Source organism: Centruroides vittatus, unplaced genomic scaffold (assembly GCF_030686945.1).
Source record: "Centruroides vittatus isolate TY-2023 unplaced genomic scaffold, ASM3068694v2 contig_487, whole genome shotgun sequence".
Taxonomy (NCBI): domain Eukaryota; kingdom Metazoa; phylum Arthropoda; class Arachnida; order Scorpiones; family Buthidae; genus Centruroides; species Centruroides vittatus.
In genome coordinates this window covers 1,927,614-1,944,003 of record NW_027122275.1, presented here as the reverse complement: position 1 = coordinate 1,944,003, position 16,390 = coordinate 1,927,614, and the positions used below count along the sequence as shown (strand labels likewise).

Here is a 16,390-nt window from a genome sequence, read left to right as displayed (position 1 = left end):
CGGAGTGACGAACTTAAAGATGCAGGGACCTGCCAAGTGGAGGTCACCAGAGAATAAATGTGAAGTGCACGGCAAGAAGGTTCGGCGTGAAAGACAAGATCATACGTTTGGAAAATTCCTGCCTGCACGACCACACAGGGATTAAGCATCAATCTACGAAGGTTAATTCATTATTGAGATTGTGTTCATAACTAGACAAATTATATATAATAAAAATATATTAAATGCAATAGTATATTTAGTTATAAGGAAAATGGTTTTTTTTTTAATTTACAAATTAATTTTTCTAAATTCCTTAAAGGAAAACATCCAGTAACGAGTTGCTTAACTTTCCCGGCATCATTTAGTGAAGTCATCTGTTATGGTATTTTATTAAAAAACATTTTACATTTTTAACTATTATAAAATGGCAAATACAGGGTGTCCCAAAAAGATGTACTCACTCTTTGATTGTCAAATATATAAATATTTTTTTGTAAATAGACGTGTCTTGACAAACACACAGAAGTTAAATCAATAAACAAATAAATAAATACATTAATTTAAAACCTATTACTAAATTTAAAAAAACATATTATTAATCATCTATCAAAGAGTGAGTACATCTTTTTGGGACACCCTGTAGTTTAATTTTGAAGATAGCAATGGATTTTATAAAAAAAAAAAATTGTGAATACTAATAACGAGTAAAATAATCATTAAGTTCGATCCTACTCGAGATATGACACATTTATCTTCTCACCCCATCGACTTTTAATTTTCAAAATTTAATAGCATCAATCCTAATAAACAACCTCTGCAAAATTTCAGAAATTTTCGACAAAAAGCACAGGCGTTAATAAACTTCAAAGGTGGTAAACAAAATCGTGCCCCCACTCATACTAACATTCATACATACAGTAAAAACCCTGATTTTTTTTCATTTCTCGATGTTCTAAGAATGTCCAGAGCCCAAAAATGTAAAAATCACGGGAGAGGGTCATATTTAGTAATTTTAAATGTATACGTTTACATAAATTTAAAACTGTGTATATTTAATTAATGAAACTTAAATATTATTTATTAATAATTTGCATAAAAGTTTTATTCATTAAGCTATAATTAAACAACTTTAATATGTGCTAGAAAAGGGAAATTAATTAAGAAAACTACAATGAATATAAGCAATCTGCTAGGAATAGAAAATTAATAATTGAAATATTATAACAATGCTTAATTGTAGATCCGATTATTTACAATTTGATTGGTTGTAGAATTAAAAGAATACGTTAATCTGTACTTAAATAAGTGAAGCAGGCGGAAATAATTTCACCTACTTTCAATTTTTACTTCTGTTATTTTATTAGTTATCAATAAATTTAAGTTAATAAATTTTATATTTTAATATTTACCAATATTGTAATTCGTGAAAATACATTTTTGTTTATAAATTTTTATGTTGTTTGTATAAATTGATTTTGGTTCTAACTAGACTAACAACTACTGCAACGATATCCCAAGTGTATTTTCCGTTGCAAGGTAGTCTTAATGATTTCTTCACATAAAAAGAACTTTCTTTACTTCTGAGATAATGAAACAGTATTGCTCTCCATTTATTGAATACCAATTGCTACCATTTTTTCGTTTCGAATTGTCTCATTTGATTAGAATAAGTATTTGTTCCTGTTTTAAGCTAGAAGGAAATATTTACTACAAATAGAAGGATATTGAATTCAATTCTGCTTTTAAAATATAATATTTATACATTCTTAGGTTCAATTCTCATAAATAATACGTCAAAAATTGAAACTATTAAAAATGTTTCCGTAATATTGATTTATTATGACAGAAATAAAATCAAATCGATTATGAAGTTAGACATATATTATACTTGAAAACAAATATTTCATGCAGTAATTTTTATCTCTGAAACAAATTTTTCCGTAATTAATTTAATACGAATACAGTAATTAATCATCCATGATCTTGTAATATTAAACATACTGTATATCCTTTACAACAAAATTCACTTACTCCAATATAATTTTGTACAGTTGGCCTTAGTTTTGAGTCAACCTACGAGCTGGTCTTGTACAGTTTACCAGGTTTTCTTCATACGTTTAATACCTAAATAGGGGATAGCTTACCACTAGAGCACTTAAACAGCGGTCACAATATCATAGAAAGCCCCCCGGGAGGTAGCCCTTGGCAGGTCGTTCTTGTGTTGCATTGGTTAATTCCATAAATCCAATCTAATATAAAATTTTCTCGTTGCATTTTATTGCTTTCCCGTATAACACATATTCAAATTCTATTTTCCTTCAAGAAAAAATATTGTATATTGTATTGCTAATAAAAAATTCATTTAATATGCTGAAAATTGATATCAACTTACATTAAACTTCTAACTCGGAGTAATAGAGAATTACGGTTGTCCGAGTTAGTGGGGTTTTCCTTCTGACGACGTGGAAAACAAGGTGGATCTACAATACAGTAGTTTATTACAATCAATTTTGTACAGAAGTTTTATTGAGCTTTAATAGGTTATACTAGTGAATTGCTTATTAGAGGAAATGAACTCAAAAAATGTCATGACAGTACAAATAGCTATATACAGTAAAGTAATGCAAATATTGTAAAGGCTACCGGATATAGCACTCGTTAATTATAATGTTTCTATTGTAAAGAAGTTTTAAATTACTGTTTCGAAAAAAATTTGTCTGAGTTAGCGAAAGTTTAGTGAATTGATAACCTTTGAAATTTTAAGACTGAATATAAGAGTAAAGTATTTGCACCAATTTTAATCGTGAATCCCAAAGCTGACTTATTTTCTTATATAATTTTTCTTGTAATTTAAAATAAATTACAAATAAATAACATTTGGGAATATTTTAAAAGAAATTTTCGAAATGTAAACAAAATTAATTTCTTTAATCTATATTTTTAAATATATATAGAATATTTTAAAAAATCGATTTTATTTAAAATATTTAATTTTTATGTCTGCAAATGTGGAGGCGGTAAATGCTTTCTTTTCTAGTGGATGCGTTTAAAAACTACATAAAATATTGTGAAAAATAATAATATACCGTAGAATGTTTTCAGATAAATTAATACAGCATTGTAATTTCAAAATTTTGAATTAGAAGTTACATTTATGAATAGATTTTTGTATGATTAATATTATGAATATTTAATAGTTTCAAATTATTTTCAGGAAAAATAAACTTAAAATACGAGTATATTAACAAAAATTGTACATTGATAGATTTATAAAAAGAACATTTAAGAGCTAAAAATATGGAAATTGAAGGTTATTTTATTTTTAGTGCGTTTAAACGTTTGCCACTTATCGAATTATGAACAGTATTTCAGTAGGACTAGGCTAAATACATAATTATCAAACTTACAACTCTAAAAACAGATAATGCAAAAGTTTGCCAAAGGAAATACATGTTGAAAATCCCAGAAATATGTCTCTGGAGAGTCGAAAATTTCGCGATTAATTCAATGAGATTGTAACTACTTGATATAATAATTAACCGAATATCGATTTTTATACTGAAGCAATATCTAGAGATGTTATGTATTATCTTTACTAAATGTTTAAAAAGTTATGTAATGTGTATTTAATTTTATAAATATTGTTTATCGTGCTTTTAGTATTTTAAAGTTAAAAATAATAATTTTTACAAACACATTCAATTTTAACGATTAATACTTTAAAATATCTGAAGTTTTCGTAGCTCGATAGAAATACTACGAACTGCTATTTTTGTTAAAACAAGGCGTAAAAACTAGAAAATTAACACTCGTTTATGAATAATCTATTTAAAATAATGAAGATATAAGTTATAAGTTATATAAGACAAAAGTTAAAATATTCTGAATAATTTACGTATGGTTTAAATTAGGAAAATTTTTAACTTTTAATGAAAACTAAATAATTAAATTTGCTTCTTCTTTTTGGAGTTTTATAAAGTAATTAAAAGGATACACATATTAAAACAGTAATTAAAACATCTAAATCGATTGATTTTCTATCTAATTTATTATCTAAACTTATAATTATATTAATCATGAGTTTTTTGTTATAGTAATAAATTTATAGTTTTCATTAAAAGTTATAAAGTTGCTTTAAATTAGAGTTCTTTCATAAAATATTCACTCTCTTATATTGTTTTTTTTCAAATTAGGCAATAAAATCATGCTTAATTTTTGTTTTAAAATGATTTTTATAAACAAAAATGGAAAATAAGCACATGCCAATAAATCCAATTATATGATTTTTATGCAAGCAGAACGGATTTTAATTATAACTAACTTAATCTATATAGTTTAAAATGTATTAAATAGTTTTTAGTTAAAATTGAATTCTTTTAAAATATATTTTCTCCTCAATTAGCATAAATTTTATAGATTTAAAATAAAATATAAAGGAAAATTTCCTTTATATTTTATTAAATATACACATGTCTAAGCAGTATATACTTCACTCCAAGTAGAAAAACTTCTCAGTATTACTCATAATTTTTACTTTAAAACTTTATTAAATTTATATTTTCACTTTAAAATATACTTTTAAAATACTTTAGTATAAAATATTTAAGCATTTTATATTAAAATATCTAAATATTTTATGTATAAAAGTTTTCAAAAAATATATATTTAACAAAATTTCTACAAAATAACGATATTATTTTAAATTTAAATTATGTTAAATAAATTGATTAAATGCGTACAAGTAATTATCTCAACGATCATTGGTTAAAAATACGCTTACTTGTAAATAAATCAATTTCATCAACCAATCCCAGCGAAGGTTTGTATTTTAGCTTAACCAATCTCTTAATACTCTTTGGCAATTTATATAATATAAAAATATGACATAGAACTGCCATAAATTTGTCTTTAAACTGTTTTAAATTTCATTATAACCTTAAATTTCTTTAATATTTTATTCTGTATTCTAATTAAGTAATTGGGTGTAATTTATTAATAAAATAACAAAGAAACGAATTTTCTAATGTCTAATTTAATTACTATTATATCAATTAAATAAATTATAAAACTCATATTTATATAAATTTATTTAAACAATTATGTTATAATAACATAATATAGGATTACACTATTGTTATTATTATTATTATTATTATTATTATATAAAATTTTATATTAAAAGTTGTATGAAACAAAATTAATTCAACATTCAAAAATATTTTTAATTAATTATAATTTTGTTATTAATCGTATATTTAAGATATAGGCCTATTAATATAACTTATTATTTAATAATTTTATATCATAGATTTAAGTATTTCCTTATCTAATTTGGTCAAATTATTCGAATAAATTTCCAAAAAAATTTGAAGATTATATTAAAAATAAATACATTATTAGTCCTACGCCTAATTAAAATATTCTTGTTATTCAAATAATAATTTTGAAAATTATTTTAATTTTATTTTATAATTAGAAAGTGGATCATTCACAATATTTAAACGTCTATAATTAATGTTTATTTATAAGTAAAATTTCTTTTAAATGTATTCATTAATACTTAATTTATCTGTGTTCCTTTTAAAATTCTACCAATACCAGACATTAATTAGCCAGATCTTCATGAAAATTTTCGCGATTAAGTCATAATTTTTCGCGAAACGTGCAACGTAAAGCAGAATAGAGACGATGAATTTCGCAAATTAAGGAATTTCAATAAATCTCTTTACTAAATGCTGCGACGAAGTGTAATATGAATAATTTAAATATTTTTAAGATAGAAGAACAAATATAATCTTTCTTTTCGCGTATGAAAGGGCTTTTGATAATATAAAATATAGGTATCAAACTCGTTAAACTGAATTTACAGATCATATTTGTATTTATTAGAATTGGTAAAACAAGTAATGCTTAGTTTAATTTGAATATTTAAGATGTTAATCTCTTCACGATAGATTACATTTACAGTATGTTGTAAAATATTATTTTATTTTCATTTTTAACTTAACATATTCCAGATTATTATTATTATTATTATAAGCATTGAGAATAAACTTTCACGTCTAAAGAAAATGTACTGTACAGTACGTGTAGTAATATTTTTTATAATTATTTCTGTTATAAATTAATGTTTATTAAAACATGATTTAAGATTTTTTTTACATTATAATTTTAAGAAATTTTCATGTAAATAAGGAAAATAGAATGTATTTAATCTTATTCATTACATAGCTGATAAAGATTTTTGATCAAAGTCTTGAATTAAATTGTGATCTTGTTTATCTAAAGATAATTAATTATTGTCAAGTTAAAGAAGTAACAAATTGACAGCAATCATTTTCTTAACTGCAATCAATTACATTACGTTAAAAAAGTTAATGATTGTTGATTTTAATTTGCATTTAATCAAAATAAAAAGTGCTTAATTCAGAAGCTTGCAGATTAAGTCGAGTGAAGCAAATCAATTTAATTTTCTAAAAACTAAAGAGTGAATTCTAAGTTTATTTAATAAAAAGAAGTGTATATAAATTGTTTTAAAATATTTTCAAACAATTTTAGAAATCTTTTATCACTTTATAAACTTGTGATGATGGAAATCTTTCAATAGAGATAAACAAGTACATATTAAAACTATTTTAAAACTAATTATACAATAAATGGAGCGAATATATTGATATTAATAGGAAACAAGAGAAACTCAATTAATTAGTGTAATAGGATGCTTCGTCACTATTTTCCTTTGATCTCTCATTATATAGTTTTAAATCAACGTCACTGCTTCTTAATGAAGAAAGTTAATTTAACATCGCAATGCTGTATAACGGTAAGAATATTAATGATGCTGAAAACATAATTGGATATATTAATAATTATAAAAAATTAATTGATATATTTTTACTTAAATTCGATATTTTATACTGTAATTATATTATTAAATAAAATCAAACAACAAATATTAATTTTTTAGTAAAAATTAAGTTTTATGTATTTTGTAGATAAAACTTAAAGATAATCAAAAATAAAACGGCTATTTTTATAATATTTCACTTATTAGAAAAATAACGATTTTACTAATATTGAAAGATGATAATTTTTATAATGTTTTCTTTATTTTTCTGTAAACAGATTGAATAAGTCGGCACAATACAAGGGTGATGTGCCTCACTGGAGGATTTTTTGTGGCAGACTAGCCCATATTTCGTTGTTAAACTCGTAAAGAAAACCCAGAAAACTGCACTCAGCCAGTCCGTTGGTGAGGCACGAACCCGCGACTAACTACCATTGTTTAGATGTTTATCCATTTGGCCGCTTTGCTGGCTGTCTACAAACGTAGTCTTCGCAAATAATTAAGAATAAATGTAAGCGATTATATCAAGAAAACAAATTACAGGCGTTGTTTTTTAAAACAATCATTTTTTAAATTTTTTTATATAATAATCAAATCAATTTTTAAATTTTTCTTATTTTATTTTTACGTTTCTTTGTTTCTGTTTGCATAAGAGAATGGCCCAGAAGTTCCTTTTAATATAGCAACTGAATAAGTTTTAACAGTTTTTAGAAACATAAAATGAGATATATTTTATTATTTTGAAATGTTATTTAAATTTTTTCGATAAATTTACCCGAAATGATACAATTAAGAAACTATATGATTAATAATAAATTATTTTCATTTATTCATCTTTCATGTACTATGTCGTTATTTAAATTTCTGATCTAATTGTGCGTTATATAAGTTATGATAAGCATCTATTCAGAAGAATTTCGTTTACATAATTGTATTTTTTGCCATTACAAATTAACATATGGAATCGGAAGTTGTTCAGAATACTTTCGCTGGCCTAATATTGTTCTGCTGTTTTTCTTGAATCAAACATAACATATTTTCTTCCGATTTCCCTAGGGTACGTGAACAAGTAAAAGAATAAATAGAAAACAAAAATACTCTTTCAATTGCTTTTTTTTCCAAACTAAACATCTTCAGAGAAAATTATTACATTAATTAGAAAAGGAATTAATTTCCCTGTCAGTGAATGAATTTTGTAAAATTTTTCAATACTATTTAGCTATTAATCAATTGCATGAAATCATTCAAATTTTGCTTTAATTAAGCTAATTTTCTTTCACTTGAGTATATAATTAAATTTCTAGTGATAAATTATTAATTTATATGCTAAATATAAGAGATTTTAACTAATATCACAAAAGTTTTCTAATTTATCTATCGACTTTTACAAGGATAAATAAATACTTTTTATAAAATATCCTTCTGGTATTTGAAGCAACTTAACCTTTACTTGAAATATTTATGTTGTGTAAAGCAGTAAAATTTATATATATATATAAGTGGTCGTTGAGTTTGTCAATGAGGCAGAAGGCGTGCTGGTGACATACTTTGACAACTTCACTAAAAGACTGCAAAACCCAGTTTTAGACAGTATGACAAGAAAATCGATAAATCAAAAAACACTGATATAATTTCAAAGATTTATTATTTTTAAATGAAAACATGATACATATTTATATTTTTATTTCAGAATTACGTAATATCCTCGATTATTGAGAATATAGCAAAAGAAAAAAATCATAAGTAAGTAGACGTTTATTTAGTATAGATATGAAAACTTGCATTAGTATTTTAGAAGACAACCTTTTAATTTTTAAAATACCTAATTTTCGACTAGGTCTGCCTTCTTTAGATCTAGCATAATATTAACAATAGGTATTAAAGTTGGTCTACTATTTTTAAAAAATTTGCATACAGTAAATATGAATTTTAATTATAGCCAAGAGAACATGTTTAATTTAATCGTTTCTTTATGTAAATCGCTAAACTGTAAATTATATAAGTTAAGACAAAGTCTTTAAAGAAAATCATCTTGTTTATGTTTCCTTCTTTCTTATTTTTGTGAATTATCTTATTTTAATTTCTATTCAAGAGAATTTCAATTAGAAAACGATATTCAATCTTTCAGTCTACAAATGGATGAAAATGAAAGTGATTTTAAAAATTCTGAAGATGGTCATCTCAAGAAATTGTCTGAATATTCTTCTTTTTTTGGTTAGTATTATTATTAATGAAGAATTAATAGACTATCTATTATAGATTAAATTTGATTTTAAAATATGCCACAATTTCCAAGCACATTAATTAACAAAAGATACTTTTACAGATTTGGAGAAAGATATGCTTCTCCAAGAATGTGGAAGTCTTCATGCAATAACTTGTTTAAAATCTCATGAAAGAGCTCTTAGTTTTCTGGGAGGTACAGCAGTTGATTTCTTTACTAGTTTGGAATGCCTCGACCATGTTCTCGATAAATCGGACCAGGAAGACAGAGAGACACTTAAGGTATTGCCAAAATCATCCAATGATCATCTGATTCTAGAACTATCAACGAAGAGGTTATTCTGGGCTAGAGCATTTGTTGGAGTCATAAAAAGGATTTTAGATAGTTTATTCCATTTAAGAACTATCATACAGATACGAAGAAATTCTGTCGATAGCTATTTATACGAAGTGAAAATAGAAGAAGCGAACGAAACAGATCCTCCTGTATTGGAATGCAACTCAATAGAAACAGGAGATACTCGATTGTCTGTTACTTCATTTTGTAAAGCTTTCCCATTTCATTTCGTTGTTGACCGCAATCTGAAGTTAACTCAAGTAGGTTTAGGTCTATCTAAACTTATTGGAGATCGAAATAAGAAAATTAGAGGATGTAATATCATGAAATTCTTTCGAATACAACAACCCAAAATACCTCCTTGCTTTCAAGCTATTTACGCTAAGATGAACATGCCTTTTTTCTTAACCATTCACAATTGTCACAAACAAGTCGAGGTATGCATAAACTTTACTAACATTTTCCTCTATTTAATCAAAATATTCCAAAAAATAATTGAATATTAAATTTGAATATCTTTATTTAAACCGAAGTAATTAATTATAAAAATTGAACTAATTCTAATTTAAACTAGAATTACAAACTAAGTAATTTATAATATATTTTAGGAGATGTCGCTAAAAGGGCAAATGATATATTGTCCAGAATCCGACTCATTATTATTCTTAGGATCTCCAATTGTAAACGGTTTAGACGAGATGAATGCTAGAGGTTTGTACTTATCTGATATCCCCATCCACGATGCTACAAGAGATATCATTTTAGTAGAGGAGCAGGTGCGAGCTCAAGACGGATTGAAAAGGAGGATGGACAAGCTAAAGAACTCCATACAGGAAGCCAATAAAGCTGTCGAAGTTGAAAGAAGGAAGAACGTAGATCTGTTGCATTTGGTTTTTCCTCCTAACGTTGCTAGAAAGTTGTGGCTCGGTAAGTATATTTATTGTTTCGATTTTGTTCGGATTTGCTGTAATGACTGTTTATATATTTTTTTACCTTTGGCGCAAAGAACTACTTCCAATCTTTCGGAAATATATTTACTAGTAATAAAAATAATTTACATTACTTGTTCATTTTAAAAATTCAATAGAACATCATAAAAACGACTAGAAAAATAACGTTTTGTAAAGTGTATAATCAAATTTAATCTGGATATTTATTTTTGTAAAATCTTATAATAGCACATTCGTAAACAAGTCTATTGCTTTCTCTTTCTTCTTCTAAAGCGTTAAATTCGATTATCTAAGTGAAGATCTACAAAATAAAATATTTACTGTTTTTTCTATTAAACATGAATTGTTATCTGCTAAATATTTCTAAAGATAAAATATCAATTCCAATTCCGTTTGAAACACGAAATCTTATTTAAAATTTGAATTTTTTTTTTTTTGTTATTTACATACAAATCTGAATAAGCGCAGCGATGTTACATTATTCATTAATTTATATAGTTTCTGTTTAATAGAACAGCCATGAGATATAATTATCAAGTTGCTTATTTTTTATCTTTATAGGTGAACAGGTAAAAGCTCAACAGTACGATAACGTGACCATGTTGTTTTCTGATATAGTAGGCTTCACCGCCATCTGCTCAACTGCTACTCCTATGTTAGTGATCAATATGCTTAACACGCTCTATACAATGTTTGATATTTTTTGCGGTGAACTAGACGTTTATAAGGTAATTATGAGTTTTTATTGAAAAAAAATTACGAGAAGCTAATTTTCAGAAGTGTAATTCATTATTAGACAGAAACAATTGGTGACGCTTATTGTGTTGCCGGAGGTCTTCACCGTCCAAGCAAAACTCACGCTCAACAAACAGCATGGATGGCTCTCAAGATGATGAATGCTGCTCAAACTGTACATTCTCACGATGGAAAACTACTGCAGGTGAGTGGTTACATTCCAATTTCATTCAGTTCAGAAAATAAATATATTTGTAATTATTTTAATTATATCAGATGAGGATCGGGTTACACTCGGGATCAGTTTTGGCTGGAGTGGTTGGAGTGAAGATGCCACGTTATTGTCTTTTTGGGAATAACGTCACTCTAGCTAACAAATTCGAATCCGGGAGCGAACCTGGAAGGATAAATATTAGTCCAACCACCTATAGGTAAATCTGCATTAACTTTAATTTAGATTTTTAACAGATTTTAATATATATATTTTTAAATATCTGCAGCTTACTTATAAAAACTGAAGGATTCTCTTTGATATCACGATCGTCAGAATGTCTCCCTCGTGAATTTCCCTCTGATATCGAAGGAACTTGCCATTTCCTAGATTCGTATCAGCATCCAGAAGTGGAGAGGCATCATCCTCTCGATGTTCATATAAAAAAAGTAATTGAAGAATTAGAATTAGATGTCACAACTCCGTGGCATACGGAGAAAACATAATATTCGCACTATAAAACATTATAATAACGTGTCTGAATTTTTGTCATTTCTTCGTGTTGATTCAAATTCGAAATAATTTATTACAGGAAATGGTATTCGAGCGATCAAATTTATATTCCATTTCCCATTTCCTTTCGTTCACATAATTTTTTCTATTTTTTATTCATTGTTAAATTTGTTTTCCCGTTTATCAACGAAGAATATTCACAAAATAATACCGTCTAGGAAATTCATATTTTCCAATTTATGTATATTTTTTGAGTGAAAATCGGTGTAAATTGCATTTCGTAAATTTTATTTGTATTTAATTTTCATTTCACGTTTTAATTTTATGGAAAGTGGATTTAATATTCTTTCCTATATATTGATTTAGGAAACTTGTAATTAACTGTTAAAGACTTTTGAAAATAATTATGTGTATCGTTTCTTCAATGTTTGTGAATTTTCACATGAAATTATTTTTTTTAATTGTAAATTTTTGCACACGAAAAAATAAAAATATTATTGAAAATGATAAAAGTTTTTTGTCGTTAAATTTATTATATACAAATTTTAATTTACATTTTAAAACTTAAAAGGTTCTATGTACAAAATAGTCTAAGATTCGTTGTTTCAAAGTATATAAAAATGATTAACATAATTACAAAACGTATTTTAAAGTATTTAAATGTTTATTGTTTATTATTTCCAATTTATACATGATCTTCGCACTGCAATGCTTGAATTTAATTCAGTGAACGTATTTTAAATAAAGAATAATAAAGAAATAATAAAAATAATTGTAACAATATTTAAATTTAAACAGCTTATGCTATGTTTAGTTAAATTTTTTTTAATTTTCATTTTTAAATCACTCTTTTAATTATTATGCTGATTTTCCTTCTCAGAATTTTTTAATGTTTTGCCAAATAAATTAATTATATAAAAATAGAAAAGCCTAATTCTCTTTTAACTGGTAAAGTTATCTTCCCGGAAAATTTAATAAAATTATTAATCAGTTGTTACATTTCTCCGTAAATATCGTTTATCTTAATTCATTTCATAATGAACTTTCAATAATAAAACATTAAAAAGAAATTCAGTTTTTTTTATAGTGAATAAAGTCACTTTTTCTGACGAAAATGCTTAAGATTAATCGAAGATTTTCCAGGGAATAACATTAATATGCTAATCTATTAAATTACACTATAAGAGATCAGATAAAATAAAATATTTCTATTTAAAATGTATTAAATTTATACAGTTTTTATATAAAAATTATACATTTAAAAAAAATATATGAACAAAGTTTGGCTAAATCAAGTTATGAAACTGTACGTTTTATATTTGCGTTTATGTTAATGTATTATAATTTTTTTCCTATCGAATATATAACGATGAATGGATAAAGAAATAATGAAAAATGTAGCTGCATTTATGAATTTATAAATTTTTATTGAGTTTTACAGTTTCACAAAATCTTAAAATTATTTTATAAAACATTTATAAATATTAACACATAAAATATTTTAAAATGTCACGGTAAGTATGTAAAATATGTCTAACGTTAAAACAAAGACTAACGAAAAATTTCTTCTATCAAACACGAATGATTTGATTTCCCTGTAAAGATGTTTTTCCTGCACTTTTCTCAGTTCGTAGTTGAAACTACATATTCAGATTTATCAGAGTAACATAAGTTTATAAACAAACGTTTCTTTATAAAATACCAGCACTTCATTAAAATATACGCCATTCAAAAAATGGGTATTTATCACTTTATCATGTATAATGTTTAGTAGTTTATTAATAAAAGTTAATAAAAATTTAAGAATCAGATGCAGTTTATATATCAAAATTTATAAAAAAATTATAATTATTTGAGTTTATCTATTATAATTTATATACTTTTTACTATTTTAGTCAGTTATAATACGTAACAAGACACTTACGTACATTTTCTAATTGTTATACGTAAATAAAGTTTTAACATCCTTTTATTCTCATAATAATTTCTTAATATTAATGCAATTTATTAGCTCTTGAATAAAACATTTTGCTATTTATAGAGTGAACTTGTTATATATTATACGTTCCAAGATAATTAGATTAAGCATAAAAATAATATATCACTCAGTTCTAACTCAAAAGCTCTAGTAATTAAATATAAATATCCTAGAAAACTGAAATATATTTTTTATTTCGTATAAATTGAAACATTTTTTAAATATTCATATTATAATTGAGCATAATTGAAAGTTCTCAGAAAATGTTTACATTTTGGGGTATTTTATATTATAAAAAATTCAAGAACTATAGAAATTTATAATTAATTAATTTATTTATTCTTAAATGTATTTAGATTTATTTCATTAAAATTCATTAAATATTGCTATTAAATATATTTTATCACACAATATTATCAGTTTTTGTTAGAAAAAGTTTAAGAAGTGATAATAACAAATAAGAGAGATAAAACTGAGGATGTAAAAGTTATAAAACCGTTGATATTTCAAATATAATATAAATCTTTATGTAAATTGTGAAAGTAATCACAAGTAGTTTTGCACTAATAATTTCTTTAATATCTGTGGTTAAGAACTTAAAAGGACAGCTTCATAACTGCTATATTGATAAATTTTTCTTACATTTAAGAAGAAAGGAAGGAGATGCAGAGATGAATAAAAGGCGTGAATCACATATTACCTGAGAAGATAACTGAATAGAAACATGATTAAATCACAAAAAGTGCCTTTAACAACTTAAAGACTTTTTCCTATTTCGTACTGCTCTCTGGAAAGAAGGTCAGAGGAGAAAGCGAGAAGTCATTTTATTCTACAACAGACCAAATCTCAAAGGAAGAATTTCAAATAGCTACATTCTGTTTGAAATATTTTAAATCCCTTTGATCCTAGGTAAAATGTTTTCGTATTATTGTCTTATTTGAGGCTTAAAACTTCTGTGAAACTTAATAAATTTAATAAAAAATAGCATTTAGTTTTAAATAAACATAAAACGTAAACGAAAATTAATAAACTGATTATAAAGTAATTGTTAAAAGGTGCAATTATATCTATCTCTTCCACTTATAAGTATACAAGATTTAGAATTACAGTTTCACATTTCTATTTCACATAACGGTACTTTTAAGATAATTTTTATTGGGCTGAAATTTCAAAAAACCGTAGACGTATAAATTCCCACTGACATCCGTCTGTTGACTGTCGTTGCATAATCTCGAGAACTGTGTTAGACAAATGAAAGTAGAGAAAGAAAATAGAAAGAATAGGGGCAAAAAGCCCTGATTAACTATAAAATGACTTCCAAATCAAACTTCAAGTCACGTTATTTCAATTTAAAAGTTTTCCCCTCAAAGGAGTTAGTATATGACGGAATGACTGTTGCTAACAGGAAACGTAATGACTTACAGGGCAAGTCACTACTAATTTGAAGTGGAAAGCATATATTTTAAATGAAATAAATTAATTTAAAATTAAAATTTTCAGCAAGGCATTTTGACAACGTCACAATAAATAATTGCTCGTTTTATATAAAGTATGTATTATAAAGAATAACTTTAGATATGGGAAATTTATAAGATAGAATTTTAAGCATTTTATTATTTAAGTTTAAAATTATGATAAATTTTCTTATTCAAATACATATATACTGTATACTGTACTGTACATATGTATTTTTTAAACGTTAAGTTTTAAAGGATTTATCGTTATGTTTTTAAAATTTTAAAATTTTTCATAGACTTTTGTCGTTTTTTTAAATGGCATCCAGAAACATTGCATAAATGGTCCATCTCTGAAATTGATGTATAACTTTAGATATATGCAAGAATGATGGAAATTCAAGCAAGTTGAAAGAATCTGAAAAAGTACGTTTTAAAATATAATATGGATAATAAATTTAAATATGTTATAAAATTAATATATATATATATATATTAATATATATAATATTAAATATATATATATTAATATTTCGTTTCATAATCAAATTTCTGGAAGTATTTTTATTGCCATTTATAGTGTATATTAGTCAAAATTTTAGTTCATCTGAATTTTAGTTCAATTTGTTATGGAAAATTACCCCGTCAAATGAATAAAACAGTGGCCATTTAATTCTTTTATTTCATTATTTTTCTTGAATTTAACATCTCATTCATCACATTAATCATTGTCTAATGAACGTATCCGTCAATTAAAGCTAATATATTAATATTTAAAGTCTTATTACGTTAAATTGCAATTTTGATTCATGATTTAATATTCAAAAAATAATTTTCTAGAGTTATTATCTATTATATTTTAAGAGTAATTTTATCAATTAATCTTCATTTTTATTATCGAATGTAAGCTTTAATTAGTGATGCTTTAATAAAGATATTAGTGACTGAAACGCTATTAATTTTGTAAATGGATTTTGAGTTAAAAAATTTAAATTAAAAAAAATTATAAAATCTTAATTAAAGAAATTGGTAAATAAAATTTTATTTTAAATTTTATTTATCTAGATTTTTTCAGAATAAGAGAATCAACTGGAATCTCTAAAGGAAGCTTTTATACATACATACTTATATCAATTAAATATTAAAATATTAAAGTAAGA

General features: G+C 24.7%; 1 protein-coding gene across 1 annotated transcript in view; it reads left to right on the top strand.

Annotated features, from left to right (window-relative positions):
• The window catches only part of LOC136978053 (guanylate cyclase soluble subunit alpha-2-like), a 64,069-nt gene extending 52,075 nt beyond the window's left edge, over positions 1–11,994 (top strand). Inside the window, exons 2-9 of the mRNA XM_067273697.1 lie at positions 8,520–8,572; positions 8,922–9,043; positions 9,156–9,826; positions 9,998–10,316; positions 10,901–11,067; positions 11,136–11,279; positions 11,351–11,505; positions 11,575–11,994. Of these exons, the coding sequence (XP_067129798.1) occupies positions 8,520–8,572; positions 8,922–9,043; positions 9,156–9,826; positions 9,998–10,316; positions 10,901–11,067; positions 11,136–11,279; positions 11,351–11,505; positions 11,575–11,791 (1,848 nt within the window). The 3' untranslated portion in view covers positions 11,792–11,994. The remainder of the gene's footprint in view (positions 1–8,519; positions 8,573–8,921; positions 9,044–9,155; positions 9,827–9,997; positions 10,317–10,900; positions 11,068–11,135; positions 11,280–11,350; positions 11,506–11,574) is intronic.
• Positions 11,995–16,390: the final 4,396 nt, after the last annotated feature.